The 24,076-nt window shown below is 53.9% G+C and overlaps 7 protein-coding genes across 7 annotated transcripts; 2 read left to right on the top strand and 5 right to left on the bottom strand.

Annotated features, from left to right (window-relative positions):
• Nucleotides 1-5,948: 5,948 nt before the first annotated feature.
• On the top strand, nucleotides 5,949-6,763 carry CGCS363_v006323 (uncharacterized protein; the record flags this gene model as incomplete). Its single annotated transcript, XM_036638172.1, has 4 exons — nucleotides 5,949-5,951; nucleotides 6,034-6,137; nucleotides 6,189-6,502; nucleotides 6,552-6,763. 4 exons carry the CDS (start codon nucleotides 5,949-5,951, stop codon nucleotides 6,761-6,763), a joined length of 633 nt encoding a protein of 210 aa, XP_036495364.1.
• Nucleotides 6,764-8,369: 1,606 nt separating this feature from the next.
• CGCS363_v006322 (Trichothecene C-15 hydroxylase) lies at nucleotides 8,370-10,106 on the bottom strand (the record flags this gene model as incomplete). The annotated part of the gene is made up of 5 exons (XM_036638171.1): nucleotides 8,370-8,529; nucleotides 8,585-8,751; nucleotides 8,804-9,118; nucleotides 9,173-9,964; nucleotides 10,029-10,106. The coding sequence occupies 5 exons, from the start codon at nucleotides 10,104-10,106 to the stop codon at nucleotides 8,370-8,372; spliced, it is 1,512 nt and encodes a 503-aa protein (XP_036495366.1).
• Nucleotides 10,107-11,931: 1,825 nt separating this feature from the next.
• On the top strand, nucleotides 11,932-14,844 carry CGCS363_v006321 (uncharacterized protein; the record flags this gene model as incomplete). The annotated part of the gene is made up of 1 exon (XM_036638170.1): nucleotides 11,932-14,844. One exon carries the CDS (start codon nucleotides 11,932-11,934, stop codon nucleotides 14,842-14,844), a length of 2,913 nt encoding a protein of 970 aa, XP_036495362.1.
• Nucleotides 14,845-15,317: 473 nt separating this feature from the next.
• Nucleotides 15,318-17,016, bottom strand: TPO4-0 (Polyamine transporter 4; the record flags this gene model as incomplete). Its single annotated transcript, XM_036638169.1, has 5 exons — nucleotides 15,318-15,523; nucleotides 15,576-15,630; nucleotides 15,679-15,766; nucleotides 15,819-16,724; nucleotides 16,790-17,016. 5 exons carry the CDS (start codon nucleotides 17,014-17,016, stop codon nucleotides 15,318-15,320), a joined length of 1,482 nt encoding a protein of 493 aa, XP_036495363.1.
• Nucleotides 17,017-18,197: 1,181 nt separating this feature from the next.
• On the bottom strand, nucleotides 18,198-19,682 carry CGCS363_v006319 (Methionine aminopeptidase 2-1; the record flags this gene model as incomplete). The annotated part of the gene is made up of 3 exons (XM_036638168.1): nucleotides 18,198-18,770; nucleotides 18,826-19,589; nucleotides 19,640-19,682. The coding sequence occupies 3 exons, from the start codon at nucleotides 19,680-19,682 to the stop codon at nucleotides 18,198-18,200; spliced, it is 1,380 nt and encodes a 459-aa protein (XP_036496914.1).
• Nucleotides 19,683-19,957: 275 nt separating this feature from the next.
• Nucleotides 19,958-21,369, bottom strand: aspC-1 (Aspartate aminotransferase; the record flags this gene model as incomplete). Its single annotated transcript, XM_036638167.1, has 5 exons — nucleotides 19,958-20,645; nucleotides 20,712-21,123; nucleotides 21,175-21,199; nucleotides 21,256-21,269; nucleotides 21,333-21,369. 5 exons carry the CDS (start codon nucleotides 21,367-21,369, stop codon nucleotides 19,958-19,960), a joined length of 1,176 nt encoding a protein of 391 aa, XP_036496913.1.
• A 341-nt stretch (nucleotides 21,370-21,710) lies between these two features.
• yeaX-2 (Carnitine monooxygenase reductase subunit) lies at nucleotides 21,711-23,402 on the bottom strand (the record flags this gene model as incomplete). Its single annotated transcript, XM_036638166.1, has 1 exon — nucleotides 21,711-23,402. One exon carries the CDS (start codon nucleotides 23,400-23,402, stop codon nucleotides 21,711-21,713), a length of 1,692 nt encoding a protein of 563 aa, XP_036496923.1.
• Between the last annotated feature and the right edge of the window lie 674 nt (nucleotides 23,403-24,076).

The following is a 24,076-nucleotide window of genomic DNA, read 5'->3' as shown; positions in this document are numbered from 1 at the left end:
GGACGGGCGTTCTGATATGTTTAACCCGAACGACAACACGAAGTTGTTGGAGGGATCCGGGAAGCCCCACAAACGAAGGTGTGGCACTGGGATATGGGTGTTGCATGTGTCTCTTCAACATGAGCAAAGGAGAATGCCCAGTAACTTGTTGTATCTTTTCGGGCACTCTGTCTTTGATTCTCCTAGCTTATCATCACAATGAGTGTCACCATTGAACGGAGTCTACGCCATACATCAGTCGCCGCGGCATGGGAGAACGGGGAGCCTAGTAGTCGGCTGCTCTGTCACGAATCTGCCTCAAAGAGAGTATGACGATCAGGGAATGGGGTCTACTGGCAGCAGGCTATGCAAATAGAGCCGCCCGCCTATTCGAAGAGGCGGCGTCACAAACTCAGCGAGGTCAGCGATCCTGCACCGGGCTACGAACGCGCGGACGAAGGTGACGTTGCCCAGGCGGCGAGAACGTGGAACCCGGTAGGTGAGCCTATGGCAGTTATGAACCCAATACACGTTGTTCCAGTTTCTAGCCAGACTGCTGAACCAGCGGCAATCATCACCATCATGACCGCCGTGACGACTCGGCTCATGAAGACGATTCTGATGATAACGACGACGACCACGTCACGGCGGCTATCAGCGCCAAGATCGCCACACCAGGGCGGGCCAGACCTCGACGGGCAACCGTTCGCGCGGTGGAACTGTCCCCAGGTTTCAACAAAAGAAATAAGGACACAATCTACGATACACTTGTGGAAACTCTGTACAGACTGCAGATCAACACGAAGCACAACAGACGGGCCCAGAAGGGTGTATTTCAACCTACAACAGACGAGAAGTCGGGCCCTAGTCTCCCTCCGCATAATGCTGGAGAACCACAAGAGCAATGTGTCGAAAGCTGTTGAGCACGTTGCACTTTGAGGCGAGAGTGCTGTTTGGGTTGTTTTCATCTTCGAAGCAGTCCGCATCTGTTCAGCATAACAGCCAGCATGGAGAACAAGCCAGCCAACCGCGGGATTGATGATATACTGCTGAGTCTCCAAAAAGAGTCCTGGCTTATTACAATGCTGAATCAAAGTGAATCATAAGTCTGCTGAGCTGGCAATAACCGCGGGAGCAGGAGATTTACTCGTTTCTCGCTTGCATTACGCAACAACATGACTGTGTTGCCCCGGGCCATTTGTGTTTCACTTTGGTAGCAGACTTCCATTGTCAAACTTCATCAAGTCGAGCCGACAAAATCCCAATCAGAGAGGCTTTGGCATCGACACAAGTGTTTCCTGCAGGATCATGGGATAGGAACGCAGGCGCTGACAGAGGCAAACAGTAGCCGCAATGAAAGATGGCTGTAAGGATGATGGCAATGTCGGCGAGCCAGGACCACTGAGATTTGGAAGTCGCAGTGGAAAACACGTGCCACCACCCGGAGTATTGTGGAACTTCCATGCAAAGTAGACATCCTGGGACGTCTTAAGATTTGTTTGGATGTAGCATCCGTTGCCCGGGCACGAGCCACTGGGTGCGCGTATGCGAGTGTCGTTAATCTCGCATGCGTCTCTGCTAGTTGAGGCAGAGCACTCGATCTCAGCAAATCATTTTTGTAGTTGGTGGGCTATCTACGTGAGTGTATCAGCAAAACAACATGCAGAACAACGGTATTACTCTGCTAGAGGTAGAAGATGTCCCACCATGGTTGTACCTTCCATTTGATTGGCCATGACGTCCTGAGAACTGATTCCTTGATCGTCTTGCTGCGAGAATCCAAGAAGGTAGTAGCTGAGGCCCTGCAGCACCTTGCCTCAATGCCTTCCATGGACGGCATTGAGAAAATTCTCGAAAGCCCAAACAGCTCTCGCGGAGGAGGGGGGGCACCTTAGAAGTCGGGCTCCTTCAATGGTTAAGTTCGTCAAGGACTCTCAGGACGGCTGGAAGGCCCAGCAGGGCCAGCCGAGCCCGCAGAGCCAGTCGGACTAGCAAGCTGAGCAGGCTCAGGTCGACGATTACTCTGCAGATGTATCTTACGGCAAACTGGTACTGCCATGGACTTGGTTGTTCGCAAGATACCTCACCTAGCAATATCTTACAAGGAGTCACGGACCCATACATCTGTCGTCATGCTATTTGACCTTGAAAATAATGTCACTCTATGCTGGCAGCTGATTATTTGCTTGCCAGAAACGTATAGCAACCGAAGACAGCTCTGTTTATCGAATAACTTGAGGTGGCCTAAGCTCTTTCCCAGGAGAATCGCCGCAAGTACCAAACGGCTTTGCACTGGATGAAGAACGGTTCTGATGAACCGGCGAAATGGGTCATCTTCAACGGAGTGCTCCTTGGGGGGTCACCTGCGGCGCAACTGCCCCGGTGGCCCATCACGCGACTGCAAGAGCCGACCGGCCCAAAGACATACGCGGTTGCTGCAACGTCAAGCCTAGAGTGTAAGGTCCGAGAATCCATCAGATTAAAAGGCTCGCACTGTGGCCTTGGGAAAACAAAAAACAGAGTAGAGAGAACATTGGCATCTCGGGTCCTGGTCCCGGTTGAAGTGGCACCAACTGGACATACCAGGTTCTTCGATCATCACCTCCGGCATGAAACCGCATGGACTTACAAATAAGGGGCACCAATGCATCCAAAAAATTGTGTTTCGTTATCTCGTAAACACGACTCCTCCCCGAGCCCTTTGCGAGGGCGGTAGATATGGCAACTGATATCTGTATCGCAGCGCTTTAACGTCATCACGGATCACCAGACCCTCTTGTTCTTTATGACGAAACGGCTTCTGAACGCCCCGAAAGCCCGCTGGACAGGTCTTCTAACTACAATTTCGCTTTTCAGTACCGTTCAGACTGCGAGAACGTGCTAGTAGACGCGTAAGGCAGAAGGACATCAAGGACGCCAGTCATACGCAGGGCCTATTGAAGCCCACCATGCTGTCGTCCCCTGAAGTTCTGGAGAAGCTGGGGCAGATGCTCATCGCCGTCCCCCAGAGCTTGCCGGCGACGCTCTTGGGCCTGCAGACGAACTGCAGTTGGCTTAAAGTATCCGTAGGTGGCCACGAGCATCTCGGGGGCCATGATGTTGAGGGAAGAATGGAAGTTGCCAAGTCGCGGTTGAGAACTTTCCACACGCCAATGGCTATTCTTGGTAGCAGGGGCATGATTTCCACCGCGCTTGGCATGTAAACCAGGCGCATGTCGAATGGGGAATGGGTCCTGGTATTTTATGATGGTGTGCCCCTTGTGATCTAGGGCTATGGGCAGCCCAATTTTATATAATTCTGATAATAAGAAGCAAAGTTCTAAAGACCAGCTAATTCAGTGACTAAATTTAATTCATGGAAAGTGGTTATGTTAGGTTGCAGTTGGTTATAGGAACACACAGCTCCACATAAAAGAAACCGAAGTGTAAGGTAACAAAGCAAAGAAAAAAAACAAAGACCGGCTGCAGTCGGCGGCTTTGTCCCTGATCAGCAACAGCGATCCAGAAATTTCACACCACCTGAAGAAAGAGCGATTGAAGAATTTTCGTCTGGTGACAACCTTCACAATAAAAACCCTACCCTCGCTTAGCACTGACGACCACACAAGATATGGTCTGGAATCCGACTGAGGCAGATGCCGCCTTAGAGGGCTGTTTGGAGATTGGCCACATCGACCCTCGCACCACCAGCCTTCCCATCTCTACCTAACTACCTTGAAGAAGAATCCTGGGCTGCTGGCGTGAAGGTCAAGTCGCACAAAACCCACCATAACATCTACCATCCCCAGAACTCCTCCAAAAAACACCCATCGTCAACCACGCACCCATCAAGAACTTTCACAACAATACAACCCCCTCTGAAGACAGGATCCCGGCGAGCCTTTCGCATCATCAACAACATCCGCTCCAACAGACGGGGAAGACCGTAAGATGGTATCTATATACCATACCTTCCGGGCTCGAATCAAAGTTCCAAATTACCCACTTTCCAACATCCAAACAACTTTACCAACCATCAACTCGGGTAGGTACCAACACTGACAGACAAGCATTTCAAGCTCAGAGACCCTGTTCACCATCATCTTCTGGGTTGAATCGAAGTCTGATTTTCTTTTCCTTTTTTCTCTTATCTTGCTCGCTGTCTAACGCCCACAACAGGTCCTGTTTCTGCGTCTAATTTTGGGTCGCACCAGCCCGCTCAACCGGGAACTTAACCCCTCCTTCCACTTCACAGCACACAAAGCACCCGAAATTTGCGGGAGAAGAACGCCCACAAAGGGCAGAACGGGCTTTTTCGTCTTCTTCGTTCACCAGCTCATTCAGACTTGGCCTGTATGTTGCAGGAAGAATGTCTCTTTCGCTGAAACCATCACTGACCAAACCTATTTCACAGACAGGGCACGCGTCCATGTTCAACGTCCATGGGGTGCCTTTAGCCTTCCCTCCGCCCCAGGTGTGGTTGTTGTCCGCCCGGGCATACGTCATCCCGCCTTCCAACGGCAACGACATGTCTGGGTCTGGTGGTTTCCTTTCCCTCATTTGAATGGCACTTGAGTAAGCACCCCATTCCGTCCGCATCCGCCCGCGGGATGACATTGATTCTTCCTTGGCTCTAATCTCAGAAATTAGTTGCCTGCAAAATGTCCAACATCGACACTGAGCAACGCTCGCCTGGCCAACAGAGAGCTTCGCCGATGGGACCCAACATACGGCCAAACTGCGCATTTGGCCGCCGTTCCCAGCTTCAACAATCAGCGACGCTCGTCTGGCAACTGCAGTGAATCAAGAATGGATTTGCATTGGGGGAAGCCAATCGACGGACAAAACTTCTACCACACCCCGATCACAGCTTAACCAAGTGTCCAACTTCAACGGACAGCGCAGCAACGACAAGATGAGCTACCACGGGTTCTTGTTCGGATTCCCCGCCGCCAATTCATGGGGTGCTTCGCGCAAGAAGTCATGCTCCTCGCAGATGTCATTCCTCCCTGACACCTTCCTCGCCGACATGCCTTCCAGCCTAGAAAGCTATCAACCAGCACAGATTTTGACACTAAGAGGGTACCGAGCTTCTCTTACTTAGCGCGGGCTACCCTTTTAGTGTCGAAATCTGTGTTGGTGCTCAACTACCTCATCATCCCCTTTCCAGTTCCCCCCTCTTACCGTTCTGTTTTCAAACATTCCAGGTAATGGGGGGGACAAGGGGATGAGAATGAGGGGAATGGAATAGTTTCCTGAGGTCTTCTGGCGCTCGCTTCTTCGTGCAACCCTTCTCGTCGTTCATGAACCTGTCAAAAGCTTTTTGAGCATGGAACAGTTTGGTCGGATCGCTCTCACAGGCCACCCACATTGCCAATGAGGGCTACGGCCAGCTTGGAATGCCCTACATTCTGGAGAAGATGGTGCCTCTTCTCCGAAGCCGTTCTGACAACCCGCATGCCACCCTCGTCGCAGTGGTTGCGACGGCAGTTCGCGTCACCATCACCAGTGAGGACGGCGGGCCCTTTCAATCTGCCCATTTATTGACCAGGAGCTCATCTCCAGATTCTCGCCATTGGAGCAACTTCGACACTTGACTCTCACCGCAGAGCAGCAGATCTCACGCGACATTGACGACAATGGCGAGGTCAACTCCGCTGGGTGGTTGGCGGCAGAAATTCAGATGTCGAGGCCATCGTTACCTTCGGTCTCAGTCCGAAACCCGGTCGTCCGCACCCATTTCTGGGATTTGTTCACAGACTCCCAGTCGTGCAGCACGTGGAGCTACAGCTCTACAAGACCATGCACCAAGTGCCGCGTTCATCTTCAACAGCCTTCTTATCTCCAAGCGCCACCCAGCCTCCACCATCAGCTTCCATTTCTGGGCTTTGTTCACAGACTTCCGATGATGCAGCACGTGGCTCTAAAGCTGTACCGCACCATGCATCAAGTGCCGCGTCCATCGTTAACAGGTTTTTGCTCCAAGATTCATGGTGGGTTTTCATGCCACGGGCGCTATCATAACAGCAGGAAGCTGTCTGGAGTCTGCACTGATTGTTGACGGCTGAGTGGCAGGCTATCAACAATGGTGAGACCCAGGCTGCCGGCTTCGATATTGCCTCGGAGCCCGTCCAGTTCGTCTGGACGTTCAGCGTTCTCGGATTCGCTGTTTCCCGACGGTAGGGCATACACTCCGCGGAAACCTTCGCACAGGTGCTGACTTCCAACAGAGACTTTCGCACACCCACGCCTTTCGACCGGGCCTCGAGGCCTTCAACTACGTCTGGGGCTCGAGGCCGACTACTTGTTCACTTTCCTATTTCTCAATGGTACGACACAAAACCCACAGGGATCTTCGCGATGCTGACGTTGAACAGAGACTTTCGAACACCCAAGGCTTCACTTTCTCCGAGGCGTCGGAGATCAGCCACCAAGTTCGTCTGGGTGGGCTCCGGCGCCAGGAGCTCCGACCTTCCGGAGCACGCAGTTCGCGTGTTCCCAAGTCTCCAAGTGCTCAACTGGGGACCTTCTCAATTTCATCACGGTAGGACACGCACCCAGCAGAAACCGAAACAAACGCTAACATTGAACAGAGACTTTCGAACACCCAAGACACCGCTACCCCGTACGATCGATTCTCGGTGGCGGCTGCGTCTGCCACCTCCCCCATCGAACGATGGCCCTGATGCGGGATACTCGCTACCCTTTCGCAGGACGTTCGATTGTCTCGCTGCCCGCTGCAACCGCTGACGACGCGGAGGATGATGTTTCCGAGATCAGCTGGAAGAATCTTTGGTGCGAGTAACATCTTCGCAACCCACTACAAGTCGATTTGCAGTGTCTTTCGACACAATGATCTGGCTTTCGCCTGATCGACGGGGCCGGTCCCGCCCACAGGCCGTCTCTCGAACTGTGTTTCTTACACCTACGATGTCAAGGGCCACTCGGGTGTGGTTTCAATGAAACAACAGAAGTATTTGCTTGCTCTGTTGCAGTATTTGTATTGAAAGGGCAACGCCATCATTCTTGGTAGTATTCACAAGCCGATCCCTACTGGCGGAAGCGGCTTCACCGGTATGTTTTCATCTACTTTTCATCTCCACGGCTTTGCCTGCTAACTCTACTACAGGTATCGGCACCGAGATGTGCCGCCATGTCCCCACCATCAGCAGGACGCCATTCGGGGTGGGAGCCTGGTGGCCATCGCAGTGGGGTTTGTCCGTCCGTCCTCTTCGTTCACCAGCTCCATGGACATGGACCTGCCCCAACCGGGTAGGCCGCCCAGATGGTTGCTTGTTTCATGGGCTCCCTTCTATTCGTCCGCAGCGTCGCTACGCATGGCTTTTGATGAAGCAACCTCTCAAGCTACAAAAAAAGAGGGGAGCTCATTCGATTGTCAAATCTGGTGGGCTGAGCCATCAGCAGGGACAACACTGGAAGGAGAATATTCTAGCATCATCTTGGTGCGGGTGGCAGGTTGCTTCAATGGGGCACATTGCTGTGCGCCTGGGGGCCCGTGCTCGTCATGTTCGACAAGGGCTCTAATGGCTCTCCGAAGTTCATCGATGCCGCAGCCCAAGCGCGTGCGTTCAGACTGTGGCAGTACTGGGCACAGATGAACATCAACTTGAACCGGCTTGGCGAGAACACTTTCGCTACTAGCTCTCTCGGTTGTGAAGTCTGATGGAACTTAGACCTAGCAGGACAGGTCCTTGGCACTGGAAGGAGAATAGGCTGAAATTTTTGTTGTGGTTTGGGGCCGTTTCTTTCTCTTGCTGGATGGACTGTGGAAGGTTCTCGACACATGGAACCTGGTTTCTTAGGGGCTGCTGCAGGTCTTTGCGACAATGGGCAGACACTTGAAGGAGAATATGGGCTTTTTTGGGATGAAAGAAACCGTGGCAGAGGACCTCTGGCGCAGTGGGGCTGGAAGAGAGAAGATGAAAGGACATTTCATGGTGGACTTGGGAAAGCTAGGAGCAAGCAGGGTGGATGCTTTGTTGTTGACGGGTTGAGGGGGGGTAAAGTCCTATCAAGCTCCTGATTTAGGGCTTCAGTAAAATAATGCCTTCAAATTTTCCTCGGTCTGGAAATTCACATGGACGTCCCGTGAGAATGCCGATGCCCTCCCAGTGGTTGAGTCCATACGTAAGATGCCAGATATTGCCTTAGGTCCGGTACCACAGATGTTACGAATGACACACAACTTCCATCACAACAAGACTCCAAGACACCTCTCTTTCTTTAGTAGAAGAATGAGATCTGATTACAAAGAGCAATGTATGAAATGCCTTCGAATAACAATAATTATGGATCCCGTGAACCGTGTGATGCAACTGTCCCATTCTCCGTCCTGCATCTTTGCACCAAAGGCGACGCAGCAAGGATGCTTTTATCCAATGACCAGCGTTTTACTCCATCTTCCTTGGTGTCAGATGGACGTTCAAAGGTCCCTTCTTCCACAATCCGTAGAGCTTCTGCTCCGTCCAGTTGGTGCTGTCCTCTGCTACCTTAAGGTCGAAATTCCAGATGACTCTAGCGAGGATGACGCGCATTTCGGAGTAGGCCAGGCTGGGAATTAGTTGTCAGAAATATGCTACGGCAGGAGAGATGGGGGAGTACTGACTTTCTTCCGATACAGTTGCGAGGTCCGAATGAGAAGGGCTGAAGCGCGCTTCGATCATCGTTCTCGAAGCGGGGGTCGCCGAGCCAGCGTTCGGGGATGAAGGTGGTCGGTTGGGCAAAGTACTTTTCGTTACGGTAGATGGACCATTGGGAGACCATGACTCTCGTCTATAGAATCTGTCAGCTTCTGTCACTGTGGAAATGATCCCTTCAAACTTACGCCTCCGGGTACGTAGGTCTCGCATATGTAGTCGCCACCAGGCTTGACGACTCGGGTAAGACCGAACGGCACGACGGGGTAGACACGCATGCTCTCGTCGAGAACGGCGAGCATGTATTTGAGGCGCTGGACGCTCAGAATGTCGATTTCCTGCTCGGAATTGAAGGATGTTCGGACTTCTTCGGCGAGCTTGGCCATAGCTTCGGAGTACATCGTCAAGAAGTATGTGACGCCGGAGAGCACTGATGCCGTTGTCTCGGAGCCGGCGATGATGAGGGTGTCGGCGGTCTGCTCAATCTCGGGCTTGGACATTGCCTGCAAGCGCACGTCAGTCACATCAGTTCTGGCCACAAGGGCAGCTAAACTTACCAGAGGGCCTTCCTTCATCATCATGGACTGCACGAAGTCGGGTCTTGACTCGCCCAACGCCATCCGCCTCTCGACCTTCTCCTGGCTCAGCTTGTTATGCATGCGTTGCTTCTCCTTCAAGTCCTTAGGCATCAACCACTTCGCAAACGGCCTCGTCAGCGCGTACCGCTGTAACTGGTTCCTGTACACCCCGGCGTGGATGTTGTCGAAAATGACAGACACCCAGGGGTGGTACTCGGAGCTCTCGAGGCATCCGAACGGCTCCCCAAAGGCCAGGTCGCCAATAATATCAAACGTCGTCCAATTGTACCATGACACCATATTCAGTGCCTTGTTGCCGCCCTCGCAGTTCTCGTGTAGGCGCTGGATCAGCAGGTCGACCTGCTTCTGGATCAGGGGCTCCTGCGCGACCATGCTCTGCGCGGAAAAGCCGTGCGCTAGGACGCGGCGGATGCGAGCGTGGTCCTCACGGTTGGAGTTGATGATGCTGTGGGGCTTGTAGCGGGCGTTGACGGGGTCCTTGTAATTCTCACCACCGGAGCCGCCGCCCTTGGAGTGACCCATGAGATCTTTGAAGGCACGCGGGTCGGCGAAGTCGATCGTGTCTGGGGCGAGGCGCACGATGGGGCCGTATTTCTGGTGCAGGTCGAAGAGAGTCTTGTGTGCATGGCCGGCGGTGAGCATGCGAGTGAAGGGCAGGCGCGTTACTGCATTGAGCTTGGGGCCTGGGAAGGAGGAGAGGGGGTGGAAGTAGATGTTGTAGATGGCTCTGTATATCGCGCGTAGGAAGCCCTGGTGGTGTTGTCAGTATCGATACCTCTAGAGAGGGCGAGCTTGAATGCAATGGCAGACTTACAAGAGCCACCAGGGCAAGTGGCAGAGCCACTGCCAGGCGTACGTTGTTGAGGCTCGAGATATCGCTTGGGATGATCATTTTGACTGTGTCTGTCGAAATACCTGTGATTCTAGATGCCTGATGGCGTCTGAACGATATTCCAAGATCAATACACCATCTTGGCGAGAGGGTGCTGGCCATGATATATGCCCCAGTTATGCAGGCGCACAACTTGTTTCCGGGTGCATGCCCGCCGAGGCAACAGGCGCCACTCTTCATCACCGGAGCCGATGCCGCGCCGGGATTAACGGTGCAGGGCGCAGCCAATCGATGGCGCGGGTGCTCCCGTCCGATCTCTGGGCGCTGACGTTACTCTCTGTTGGCCCCATGATGACGGGGGGCGGCAGTCTCTCCCGTCCTTTACGCCGTATTGGGGGAAGCTCTGTTGGGGCAAGGCGGGTGTGCTGCTCCAAGGCCGCGAGGGGCCTGAGCGTAGCTGGCATTTGGGACGGTGGGACGGGGTTGTTTCATTGTTTTCGCGCGTATCCCCTAACGACAACGGGACGCGACATGAAGGGGTTTGTGTTTGTGTTCCTTCAAGGAGTGGTTGGTTTGCGGATTTCGGGGTGCCGTTGGGCTCCGGTGACATCAGACTGTGTGCGTCCTGAGGGTGTGTTCGAGCGGGAGAGCGAATGCGAGGAGGAGAATACGATGACAGAATCTCTGGTTCGCATTGACGGCGCTGAGTCGATTAGATGACAGGTCCTTGCCATGAGATGCGGGAATGGCGAGGCGAGAGGCTGAATGGTGTTGTTGGTGGCGGTCGATGGGGGCCCTTCCTGCAGAAGCACCCTTGCCTGCTTCAATCTGGGGTGCATCAGTGGCGTGGCGGCGATGCGGGGACGATCTGCGAGGAATAACGGCGCGGAGTTGGGGGCGGTTGGATCCCGGTTGGGGCGGGGTTGGAGGCTGGTTTCGGCACCGATATCTCCGCCGCGCGGACGGTGGCACCCCCGATGCGGCTTTGATGCTGACGACTCATGCTTTTGGTTCGGCGACGCGAAGTTTGGTGATACTGGCGGGCGTTGCGTGGCAAGCACTTTCGGGGACCGGCGTCTTGGTGAAGATCCGTGGTGGCACAGAGCAGGCTGCTGTTGTATGATGCTCTGGAGGTGATGGTTACTGACAAGACGCTCAAATAATATGGACTCAAGGGGAAGGGAAGGTAACTTACGCGTCAGAATACTGACATGGGTGTTGTCTCGTACTGATGCCAGCGAAGGGACAAGCAGTGAGTGGCTGAAGTAGGAAAGACTTGATGCTGGGTGTGGCAGACTGCTGCCATCGACGTCATGCCGTGTCTTACGTAAACCTAGCAAGGAAAGGGGCTTCATCGGATGGGCTTTCCATCTTGATTTCGCCGCACTTCATCATCGTGAAGCGAAGAAACAAGATACCGCATCCAAATTTGCGAGTCGGACAAGAGACTGTTCGAGGGCGAGAAAGGGATTGCAAATTGTACCCAAAAGACAATGAGGCAGACCCAGTGGAAGACTGCATGGCCAAAGCATATGGAAGAAGATCAGGCACGACCGTGGTCGACAGCAACAAAGGAATAGGGTAGATACAAATACATTCATTGTTCGGAGAAAGCTTTAGAACATCTACCTCGGATGCGGTTGGTGTAGTGGGATCTTGTGGAAGGTGCTCGCAATTGCGTTCATGGAAGCCATGGAAGGGGTCGCGCTTTCCTCAAAGCCTTGGTGCCGGAGGTCGCTCTTTCCAGAATGGAAGGCAGCATCACTCAACTTTGCGACTGCCTGCCTCACCTTTACCAAAGCCACCCACGAAAAATCCACAACCTCTTCCACAACACCACCGACAGCCCATCGACACCAACCGAGAACCCACTGACGACGCCAAGATGGCAAACCTCGGTCGACTCCCCCCGGAGTTGAAGATCGCCATCGTCGATGTCCTATTCGACCAGGGTTCGCCAAGTGAAGATTTCAAATACCGGGACACCGTCATCAGTGCACTCGCGGCCCTCTCACTTGCCGATCGCTTCTTCAACTTAGTTGCGGAACCGAAGCTCTACAACCTCGGGGTTTTGCGACATCCCTACCTTCTTTGCTGGGCCACAGACGTTGGTTATCTTAATGTCATGAGGAAGATTTTATCCGTGTCCAACTTTCACGCCAACGCCGGCGTCATTCGCTACCGCCCTCAGGATGGATACAAGGAATGGAATCAAGACACCGAGTCCGCCAAGCAACGTTTTGATCAGCAATACCGAAGAGATGGTGAGATATTTCAGCTTCGGTCTGATTGGCTCAACAAGGGTGATTTCGGCGAGTGCCAAGACTTAATCGCGGATTACATTGATGACGAGCAGCAGGAGGAGGAGGATGACGACGACGATGATGATGATGAAGATGGTGTTGATTGGGCCTTGTGGAAGAGATTTGACGCCGAAGTATTCGGAGTTGTCAGATGGCTAGATTACGACCTCGACCATCTCGACATCTTGAAGGAGCCAAAGGCCGTCTATTGGTTTCCGGTTCACATCGCCGCGCGACAAGGAAACTTTGAAGCCCTCGTTCTTCTTGTTGAGTCTGGAGCCCTTCTCAACATTTCTTCAAAAGGCTTTTGTGTTCATGCGTCGGATCCGAAGAATCAAAATTGTCTCCACTTCCCCGACTGGACAGACGATTTCGACCCGACTGTGATGTATCCGGCTTGGACACCTTACCACATTGCCTTATGCCACGGACACCAAGGGGTAGCTTACTTTATTCTCGAAATATGCCCCCATATCAGCGAGCGACTCTTATTCGAGGGAGACGGAATCACTCGACCAATTCCTAAGTTCATCACAGCTATGCGGCACTCCTACCCAGAGTTTGCGGAGCTCTGCCTCGAGCGTGAGCTTGACGACATTGAGGAGACTCACCCAGATGTCTTCGACGGAACCCTGGTGTGGAGAGCCTTCTGGGAGTTGGAAAACTTCGAACTCGCTCTGGAGATACTGCTGCGTCATGGGGCTGACCTGGAACACGATTTGGGAGAAGGACACACTCTACTCGTCGAAGCCTGCTATCATTACCATTACCGAGAAGCCCTCGCCTTAATCGAAGCCGGAGCCCGTGCCGACATCTTCCTCCATGAACCTGGGTCCAATACGAACCTGGAAGAGGCCATGAGAGGGTGCAGTGATCACTCTCTTAATGCAAACAGCGTGCTCGACCTATGTTGCAGGGTACAGCCGTTCTGGGTGGAGAAAGTTCCCGCCAGCCTTCCATCTTCCGATGCAGCCCTAGCGGTTGTCAGTCATGTTATCGACTTTGGTGTCGACAATGTCACCAAGAACACCGCTGTTCTCTTCTCTTCTTCATTGCATCGGGTGGATATTCTCGATTTCCTTCTCAAGTCGGGCGGCGATCTTCACGATCCAGATGCCGACAGTTTGAGTGCGTTGACCCACGCGGCAAGCCGGATTTCCAGAACACCGAGCCCTCAAGGGGAACTGGAGGCATGGTCGGCAAGTTTGGTACCGACAATCTCAATCATTCTGAACCACGCAAAGAAAATAGGACGACATTTGGAAGGCGGCGTGGATGCAGCCGAAACGTTACTAAAGCCTTGTGTGCTTTTCCGAGGCGATGAAACAATCTTACCGTCGATTACGGACGGGGTCCTCCTTTTAATTTCAGAGGGTTTGGTGGATGTCAACCATTGCATCGAAAGCGAAACGCTCATCATGAAAGCAATGCAAATGGGGTGCTACCAATTTGCCCGCGGCCTGCTTGAACGCGGGACCCATGTTGTGTTGGATGTGGCGAACAAGCGTGACGATTTAGCCAAGTTGTGGATTATGGCATTCGAAGGCTGGCATGTCGATGACGAGCTCAACAACAAGATGTACCGGTTGCTCGTGGACATTGACTCTACTTGCCGCATTCTCAAAGAGCCATACTTTCTCGCGACCGCCATATCGTTGGGTGCGCGTACAGTTGTGGAGCAAATGGAACCAAATGTCCATCTCGACAAGGACTGGGTGAACATGAAAAGCGACCTCTATCACGTCAAGAACTTGAACAACTGCGACTTCTTTTCTGAACAAATCAGTTACGATGGCTGGAGCTTGCTTCACTTTGCTGCGCATCACGGCTACCTCCAGATTTGTCGACGCCTGGTAGCCATGAAGGCTGCAACTCATATCCCCGCAAGCGACGGGGAAACGCCATTGAGCATCGTCATCAGAACCGGATACAGGCAGGAGTCGAAAACCATTCTTGAGCTTCTCATGGCAGGGAAGAAAAAGTTGGATCCAGATACAGCGGTTCAATATCGTCTAATTGCAGAAAGGGTGATCAACACCGGTGGACAGTGGGACGATGCTCGAGAAATCTTGGCAATCTGTCCCAAGATAAGTAGCGGTGGCCCTCTGCTCCTTCACGCCTTCATTCGTCACTGCTTTTCCTACTTGGAGAGAGATGATTGGTGGTTAGACGGGGACATTATTCGTGGCGGTGTCAATGTCAACGCCATTGACGAGAACGGAAACACGCCACTGGGATACCTTCTCGTGCTCATAATCAACGCCAGAAAAGACCGCGTCTACTGTCCCTTTATCGATAGTTGGGCTCCTGGCATTTTGACAACTCTCATCATGGCAGGGGCCAAGCCGAGCATTCGGAATTGCGAAGGACAGAGCGTGTTGGAACTGCTGGGCATTGTCAGGGATTGGAAGAGTGGTGAGTGGTGGGTTTCTCGGAAATTGAGGACCAGCCTCCTCTATCAGGTCATGCTCTATCGCCAGAGTATTGGAATGTGACTGGCCTTTGCTTGATGAAGCGGGCAGTCCTTTTAATGAACAAATGTTGAACAAACGAGACGCGGAGGATTGATGGGGTTCCAGAAGAACAGGTCGTACTTTCCAAACAGATTAGCAATGTTGTAATCATGGCATAACGAGACAAACCAGACTGAACAGATGAGCCGTTTTCCTCCGCATCCATCCGACTTCGGCCGTCAACGCCTTCAATCGGCTTCGCCATCTACCTTGTCCGGATCCGGAACTTGACACCAACGGGCTTTGCTTCGTGAATCCCATTTAGATGCGCAGAGTGGGCTTGTATCCCTTACAACTCAATTGAAGGCGGGATGGGAGAAACACAACAATAATGTTCTGAATGACGAAAAGTAAGCGTCCATGTCTAAATTTAAAGCTACCTGATCGCGCGGCTTGTCCATTAAATGCAGCGAAAGGACGCGACCTTCAAAATCATTACCCATGCTTCTTCATACTCAAGAGTTGCTCGTGACAAATTTGCTTCGCTGCCTCAAGCTCGGTCCGTACTTGAGCAACAACCAGGGAATGGGGAGTAGTGGCAGAGACAGGAAGGCGAAGACGCTGCCGGCCCAGTGGACGCCTAGCTTCTCATACATTTGAATAGTAAACAAGGGAAATACTGCGCCGAGAATGTAGCGAAGGATGCCGTTGGCGGCCAATGCTGTTTGGGGATTAGCGAGTGTGATTCAAGAAGTCAAATTTGGGATGCTTACCTGACGCAGCCGCCTTAGCACCGTAAAAGTCGACCATGTAGGTGATGACAGAAAGCTGGATTATGTTAGGAACGAGGTCTGATGAAACTCGATGGGTACGTACGAAGAGCGAGAATGCTCCCATGCCGAACGGGATCCCGGCTGCTACCAACGCAGCCCAATTCCCACCAGCGTGTGCTTCCCACGCATACCTAAAACCCATGTCAGCATTCCCAAATCGTGGCTCACTAGAAGGTGGCTTACCAGAATAATCCGACAGGCAGCAGAACACTGCCCACAAGCGCCGCGTACAACCTCTGCTCCGGCGTCGCTGTTCCCGCCTTGAGCGCCGGGCCCCTGAACCTCGCATCGAACACTCCGTACATGATCGTTGCAAGTATGTATCCGATGATGATGCTGATGAAGCTCAAGCCCACCTCTTGCAGATTGAAACCGTACAGCTTCTGGAGGATGTAGGAACAGCTAGCGAAGTAGCTGAAGATCATCGCGTACGCAAACGCCGAGTAGATCGCGAGGGATGACACGATAATCTCAGTGAACAGCATCTTCGTCGGACGCATCACCGCCCCCTTCGCAAGCGTCCCCAACCGAGACAGCGTAATATCCTGATGCTCCCCCATCTCCCTCCTCAGAATCCACGCCTTGGACGTCTCCTTCATCAGCAATGAAGCCACCCAAATTGGCGCGCCCACCATGAGCAGGACATACTGCGTCCACCGCCAATCGCCCCCGCGGTCCTGCAGCACATACGCGCCCGCCAGAGGGCCCAGCGTGGGTCCCAAGAACGGACCAAGAATAAACAGCAGCGAAGCCCCCGCGCCGCCGCCGAGGCCCCAGATGTCGGCGATCGTGCCGGCGCCGACGGCGATGCCGGCCGAGCCGAGGGTGCCGGCGAGGAAGCGGCAGGCGAGAAGGCCGGAGAAGGAGCGCACGGCGGAAGCGCCGCCGAGGAAGGCGAGGAGGAAGGTGCAGGTGCTGAAGTAGATCCACTTGCGGCCGAAGACCTCGGAGAAGGGAGCGATGAAGACGGGGCCGACGGCGATGCCGAGGGTGTAGAGAGTCAGGGGGAGGAGGGAGCGGGTGCGGGAGACGGAGAATTCGGTCATTATTTGGGCGGTGGCGGGGACTGTTATCGAGGTTGAGAAGGTGCTGTTTTGGGGTGGTGTTAGTTGATGGTTTGCTTGGTGAAGGGGGGTGAAGGGAGGGCAACGCACATTTCGAATGCTAGGAAGCATGGGATCATGGTGTGGAGGACTTTGACGAGATGGCTCCAGTTCTGAGGATTTCGCTTCTCACGGGGGTCGTCCCAGGCGAGTGGTTGCTGGGTTTGATGGCCATCTTCGAGGGAGGTTGTGTCGTTTCCGGATTGCTTCTCGATGTCCTCGGACGGAGGTTCAAGTCCCGGAGGAGGTTGTGTTGATGGGTCGCTGGCAAGAGCCATGGCGAGGAAAGAATAACAATGATTAGGTACGAATAAAATTCAGTAGAGGGAATACGAGGGCATCGCTTGCTGCTCCTCTGCCACCAGCCAACGGGGAACACACGTTGATTTAACCACGCAAAGGCTCAGCGCCGTATGTTGATATCGGTGGTTGACTTGGGCGAAATCCGTATTATTGATTAGAGTTCTCGGACTTCAGATGGCATGAGCTTGCGTGTGTCCGGATTGCGCGATGGAGCGCATCCCAGGCTACCTGTCATCGGAGAAGCTTAAAAATGAGAATGGTCCTCCCTTGAATTTTGAGATGGATTCAGTTGGTAATCACATCTGAGCCTGATCCAAACAGCCACCCTCGGCCTATGAGCGTGCAGTGTTGGAAAGGTGTGATTAGTGATCTGCGCGAGAGGTCTGAATAGTGATCCATAGATGGTGTGGACGTTGGGAGGATGGTCTGGTGTTGAGACGAACTGCTCTGCTTACAGACGAACGCTCAAAGGAAAGGTGTGTAAGAAAGCATTGTGCTCTGGTCATTAATGATACCGAGCTATCTCGATCATCATTCACTTCCGATGGATTTGCTGTAGAAGCTGACTTGTTGCTGGTGTACTGCGATCCAGGGCGGCGGGATTTGTGATTAGTGAACGTAAATCCCAGCCGGCTTAGCGCGATTTGCTACGCCCGCGCCAGCCAATGCCAGTCGAACAAACAGCAGCGCAAAATCTCATGCATGTCAGATTGGTAGTAATTGTTATGATGCCCTGTTTTGGGGCTTTCGGCTGTTGGTTCTGCGTGGGTCTGCGACGGAGAGTAATGGGTAGATCGGGTTTGCCAAGTCCCGATGAACGGTATGTCGGAGCCAAATTCGTCTGAATGTTTTCTCAACTTTTGAAGGTTATGTGTAAGATGAAGGCATGATATTATCTCTTCAGGTGGATGGAAGCTCGGTAATGACTGTATTTCGGTAGAAAATCTAGACTTGAAGGGTCGCGGACGAGAGTAAAAGCAGGTGGGTTGAACCTCTGCAGCGAATGTTGAAGTTGCAATGTCCCAGCGCCAAACAGAAAGAAGGAAAAGGAGCACGGTGATGTTGAATCTAGCCGCCTGGGTAGGGTTGAAGTCGTGTGTGAAACCACGTCGCGTAATCTCCGTTCATCCCCTGGTCGTCGCAAGACAACAATCGATCAGTAATCAGTTCCACGACTAATAACTTCCTTCCTCTCCTCCCTCAGCAGGATCGTATGCTCAAACTGCGCAGAGTACGACCCCTTGATATCCACCAACGGCGGATACGACTCCAAAATCCCCTCCTTGACGAGGCAGTTCAGCCCAGCCAAGTACCGCTCCACACCAAGCCTCTCCAGGTACCGCCGACAGAACACCAGCGTGCCGAACTGCTCGCGAATGATCTTGTACAGCTTGTTCGCGCTCGCAAAGGGCAAGTTGACGTGCTTCGGCGCGTCGTCGCGCAGCCCGTACCCGTACACGCCGACGTCGTCGGACGTCTTGCCGCGGCCGGTCGAGCCGAAGGTCTCGATGGCGAAGATCTCGCCCTCCTCCATCTTGGTCTCGTCGTCGTTCTTGATGAAGGGGATCGGCTTGGAGCCGTGGATGCGGTAGTGCTTGATATCGTGGGCGCAGATGTTGCGCACGGGCTTGATGGGGTAGGTCTTGCCGGCGATGGTGACTTCGTAGGATTCCATGGTCTCTTGGATCGCGGCCGAGACGTCGCAGATGCGGACGTCAATGCCGGCGGTCTATTATTGTCAGTGGGTTTTCCGGCGCAGGTATGGGTGGGCGGGTGTTGCTTACTCTGATACCGGTGTTCGTCGCGTCTTTGACGCCGGCCAGGAGATCGTCGTAGACAGGGTCGAAGGACATTGTGAATGCGCTGTCGACGATCCACCCGTTGACGTGGACTCCGTAGTCGACTTTCATCACGTCTTCGTGCTTGAGGACGATGTCCTGCTGGCCCGGATTAGGCGTGTAATGCGCCACGCACGAGTTGACAGAAAGGCCGGTCGGGAATCCCATTCCAGCCTTCAGCCCATCTCCCGGTTCGATGGCCTGGTTCCCGAGAAGAGCCCTCACGCCATCCTCAATCCCGGTTGCGATCTCAGTGAGCGTTTGTCCGGGCTTCACGGTGTCCTGGACCCAGTACCGCACCTGCCGGTGGACTTCAGCGGCTTTGCGATAGTCGTTCAGCAGCGCAGGATCGTCGAGGTGGTACCGGTCAAGATACCGCAGCTCCTCAGCCGTCGTGCGAGACGTGGTGAAGTTATGCTCGTAGTCGAGGAACTCGCCAGCGGGATAATCCCCCGCGGTGAACAGCTCACTCAGCGGGACGCGAGGCGGCGACGACTGGACGGTCGTAGCAGTCTTCTTCTTGTTCTTCTTCTTGGGCTTTCGCTTGCGCTTCTTCTTGCCGTTGTCGGTAGAGCCGATTACGGCGGCCGCCTCATCGTCGTCGTCGTCATCATCGCCGCCGTCCCCGAGGCTGCCGTCGCCGTCGCGCGAGAGGTGCGCGCCGCGGGGCTCGCCGCCGGTTGAAGAGGGGCTGGACGAGATCGGGCCGTCTGCTTTCTGTTAGCAGTCATGGTGGTGAACTTCGGACGGGTCGACGTACCATTTCCCCCAGGCGTCTGGTCTTCATGTGTTTTGGCACCCATTCCGACATGAATGCTGAGTCAGTTGATTGAAGTGGTTTGATGAGGTGAGTGTAAGATGAGACTCTGATCGCCAAGTCGTCCCCGCATCGACGAGGGCGGCGTGGCGTGAGACCACGGCTGGGCGGTCACCCGCGGCAGAATCTGTCATTGACATCGCGAAGGGCGTCGCTTACATGCTCGGTGTTTTCGAATATTTTACGGGGGATTCTATTGTGACTCATATGTCATTCCATGACATCTAATAACGGGTCTTTGGATCAACATCAAGGCCCAGTCTACGGGTAGCTACGGATGAAGCGCTCCATGGCTGGGAGTCCCTGTCGCAGCAGCTCAGGGTCTCCAAGTATGATCCTCATGTATCCCCTGAAGTCACCCTCCCCGCCTTCGCCAAAACAGAATCCTCCGGGAATAAGACAAACGCTCTCGGTCTCCGCCAGCTTCGTGCAAAAGTCGACATCGTCAACCGGCACGCCCTTCCTATCAAGAACCTGAATGAACGCCGTGCCTGCGCCTTCGGGTTTCACCCACTTCACGCGCTCCGGGTTCCGTTTCACCAGCCCCTCAATCAGGTCCAGCCCCTCACGGCACAGCTGGATATTCCGCTCCATGAGTGCCGGCGTCACGGCTGGGTCGAGGGCAAACGAGGCGATGCCGCCGTCGATCTGCGACACGGCGATGGTCGTGTAGGCGCGCTTCATGTTGATGGCCTTGACGAGCTCGGCGTTCTCCGTGATGATCCAGCCGAGGCGGATGCCGGGGAGGGCAAAGGCCTTGGAGAGAGAGCCGGTGGCGACGGTGTTGGCGTAGCCGAGCGATACGATCGAGGGGGGCTTCGCGTCGGTGAAGAATAGCGGGGAGAAGACTTCGTCGCTGAAGACGGTGATGTCGGTCTTCTTTGCGATTTCGATGACGCGCAGGAGGGTTTCTTTTTTGAGGACGGCGCCGGTCGGGTTATTTGGATTACTAACAGTCAGGTTAGATCGAGGTGCACACGAAGGTGAGGACTGCCCCAGAGTTGGGGGACCGTACTTCAAGATGATGGCCTTGGTGTTGGGCCGGATCAACTGCTCCAATTCCTCGATGCGCGGGAGCCACGCGTTACTGTCGTCCATCTTCCAGAGACTGACGTCGACGCCATTCAATTTGGGAATCAGGTACAGTTGTCCGTAAGTTGGGTACTGGCAGACGACGTGATCGCCTGGGCCGCAGATGGTTTCCAGAAGCATGTAGTTGGCCATGATGGAGCCGGGCGTGATGATGACATTGTCGCGGGTCAGCTTCTTGTCTCCCGAGGAGTGGAGAGCGGCGATGCTGTCGCGCAGCTTGTCTTTGCCGTCGTGGTTTCCATAGCTAAGCTTGAGGTCGGGATTCAGGATCTCGAGTTCGGGGTTGGTGGAAAGCTTCTTCAGCTCGTTGATGGAAGGGGCGGCAGTGAACGAGCCTTAATCATAAGTATGGGTCAAAGAATAATTGAAAGGGGAACGCCTCTTACCATGCAAGCCATACAAGCTGCCGGACTAGGAAGAGTCAGAAGCTGTGCCTGCAGGAGATGAAATAGAGCAATTGCACATACCGCATGTTTACGATCTGTGTTCGGTCAGCGGGCTGTCAGATGTTCAAAGATAATGGGATTATGTGGGATTGACGTACTCCATTGATCGATCTTGAACTCTTCGACGGTCCTCATGGTGATTGAGTGGGATGATTAACTTCAAGCAGAAGGAGGAAATTAATTGGGGTTGAATTGGGGTTCATCGATTCTCAGATGCCAGGCGTTCTCATTGGCCTTTTATAACGATTCGGGAGATCATGCTGGTGAGACGGGCCGCTGATCTCCCTAGCTCGCCTTGCAGCGGCTCAATGCATGAGGATTGACTCATCGCGATAACACCAAGAATGAGAGCTGGGGTTTGTCCCACTCAATACGTGACTCTTCCACAAGCTAAGCCGCTTCTGATCTAAACATTATTGAAATTGACCCTGACCGCACCGGAGAAGACATGAATTCAGAAAAGCTCATATTTCAGCTCAATCTAGCTCTATCTTGATGTGCCCACTCCCGCGACTCACGCAGCTGAGCATATTGGTTTTCTTCTCTTTGGGATAGAGCGCCGTGCCTCTGTGGTCAACCTTTCCATCGCAAACATCCACCTTACAGGCACCACAGCCGCCCATTTCGCAGAAAAACGTCATGTCGAAGCCTGCCTCCCGTAACACCGTCAACAGCGTCTTGTCGGAGGGTACGTCCAACTTCTCCTTCCGTCGTGACTCGAGCTCATTCACTTCGACGGTGAACGGCTCGCCCTTCGTGCCCGCGGAGTCCGCTCCGAAGCTCTCGAAGTGCAGCATGTGGTCTGGGTATCCCAGGTCTTCGGCTCGTCTCTGAGCGGCGTTCATCAGTCCTTCTGGACCGCAGCAGTAAATTCTCGTGGTGTCCTTTCCATCTCTGTCAGGACCCGGGATCAGGGTGTTCAAGTCCAGGCGCTTGCCTTCGGTTTTGGCATAGAGTGTGATCTTTTCGTCGGGAAAGCGTTCCAGAAAAGCAGCCTCGTTGCGGCTTCGTGTTGCGTAATGTACCTCGTAGTCAATGTCCTTCTTCTCCCACTCGGCAATCTTGGGGAGAAATGCCGTGACGCCAATGCCCCCGATAATAACGAGTCGTTTCTCAACCAGCCCATCCTTGATGCATTTCTGCTCGTCCTCCACGGCTTTCGGAACCCCGCCAGGGGCCATGGTAATCATATTCCCGACCTTCAGCTTCGTGTGAAGATACTTCGATCCGCCCCTGGAATGATCGTCGTGGGCCACACCAAGCGAAAACCGGTTCAAGTCGCCCGACACAATCGAGTATGAACGCGAATACCTCTCATCGTTCGTCCCAAACTCAATCTGCGCAAACGCAAACTCTCTAAACGCGGGCTCGTTAATCGTAAAGGGCTCCCGGAGCTGGAAGATGAACTGCTTGACCCGCGACGTGACGGGTGTGATGCCGACGACTTCGTACCTCTTCGGCGTCGACTGCAGGCGGTTCTGCGCAAAGTCGCGGACCATGCTCGTCACCACGTCCAAATTGCACAGCTCCGCCACCAAAGGCAGCGCGACATTCTTCCCCTGGATCACGCGCTTGATGTTGAGAATCGACCACTGCGGATGAGGCCGCTCCACAAGCTGTATCACATCGCCGGCGCAGATGTAACCCGCCGTTTTGACTCTCATATTCCACCCCGTCCGCGCCGTGCGACTCACGCGCTTCAGCGCCCTGCCCCATTCAAAGCGCAGGTTCAGCTTATAGCACGGGCTGCGCGGCTCGCTCACCTCGACCACGACTTCCTTGCCAATCCGGTAAATATCGCCGACGCAGACGTTCTCTTCGTTCATGTTCGTACCGACGATGTTCTCCCCGAAGGCGCCGTAGTCGAAGAGCTCCGGCTTGGGGCATGCATCCTCGCAGCGCCAGGAGGCGTAGTGCTCCGAGGCGTACTGGTGCAGCGCGCGGTCGGGGCTCCAGTGGATGGGGTAGACGTGCTCGTCGTTGCCGATACCATGCTCGTTGACGAAGACACGGCCGCGTTGGACTTGTTTGAAGATGCCGGACGGTTCGGCGACGAGAGTTTTGACTTTTCCGGAGCGGATTTGGAGGATCTTGCCTGGGGGTGGTGTTGGCGCGTCGGAGAGGGCAGTGATGGTCTCTTTGGAGATGTTTCTTGTGCTTTTTGGCATTTTGGTAGATGTTGGAGTTTGCACCACGATGTGTTGATATGCTGATGTCGTTGCCAGCTGGTGATAGCTGTGGAGATTGGGATGTTATGCGTAAGGTAGGTAGGTTGATGGACGTGGAAGACGACATAAGGTGAGACAATACTTGGATGCGATGCCAATGGCTAATCTTAAGAGAAAGGGCGTGTTTTCAAATGTTTAAGAATATTCTTGATTGAAAACACATTACGGAGGTCCATGGTGCCGAGCGCGCGAGATACGGCGGCAGGAAGCATGACGATATCACAACCGCTCGGCCCCCTCGGCGCCGACGAAAGCCGTCGACTCACCAAGTGATACAAGTTCGGCCTTCGTTTGGATCTGCATCACTAGCCTGATGAGTAAGTTAGGCACCCGCCATGTAAGAGCTACGGACATCGGCACATGCCGCCGCACAGTCGACGCGGAGCACAACGAACGTTATGTCCGAAAGCTTATCTAAACGGCGGAGAAGCATTCGATGGATCTTCTTCGCGCCTAGACCTTATATCCAGTATGATGGGTTTGAAAGAATATTTGTAGGCGAGGTCTAGCGGTATTATTATCGCGGGGTTCGATTGGCGCCGAGTGGGCGGGAGCCACCGGCCGCTCACTTGCTCGGGTCCCTTTGCGGCGCCGACAACTGCCGTCGAAGTTTG

Source organism: Colletotrichum siamense (genome assembly GCF_013390195.1).
Source record: "Colletotrichum siamense strain Cg363 chromosome Unknown KSG_Cg363_contig04, whole genome shotgun sequence".
In the NCBI taxonomy this organism is placed as follows: domain Eukaryota; kingdom Fungi; phylum Ascomycota; class Sordariomycetes; order Glomerellales; family Glomerellaceae; genus Colletotrichum; species Colletotrichum siamense.
This window is presented reverse-complemented; position numbering and strand designations above follow the sequence as displayed.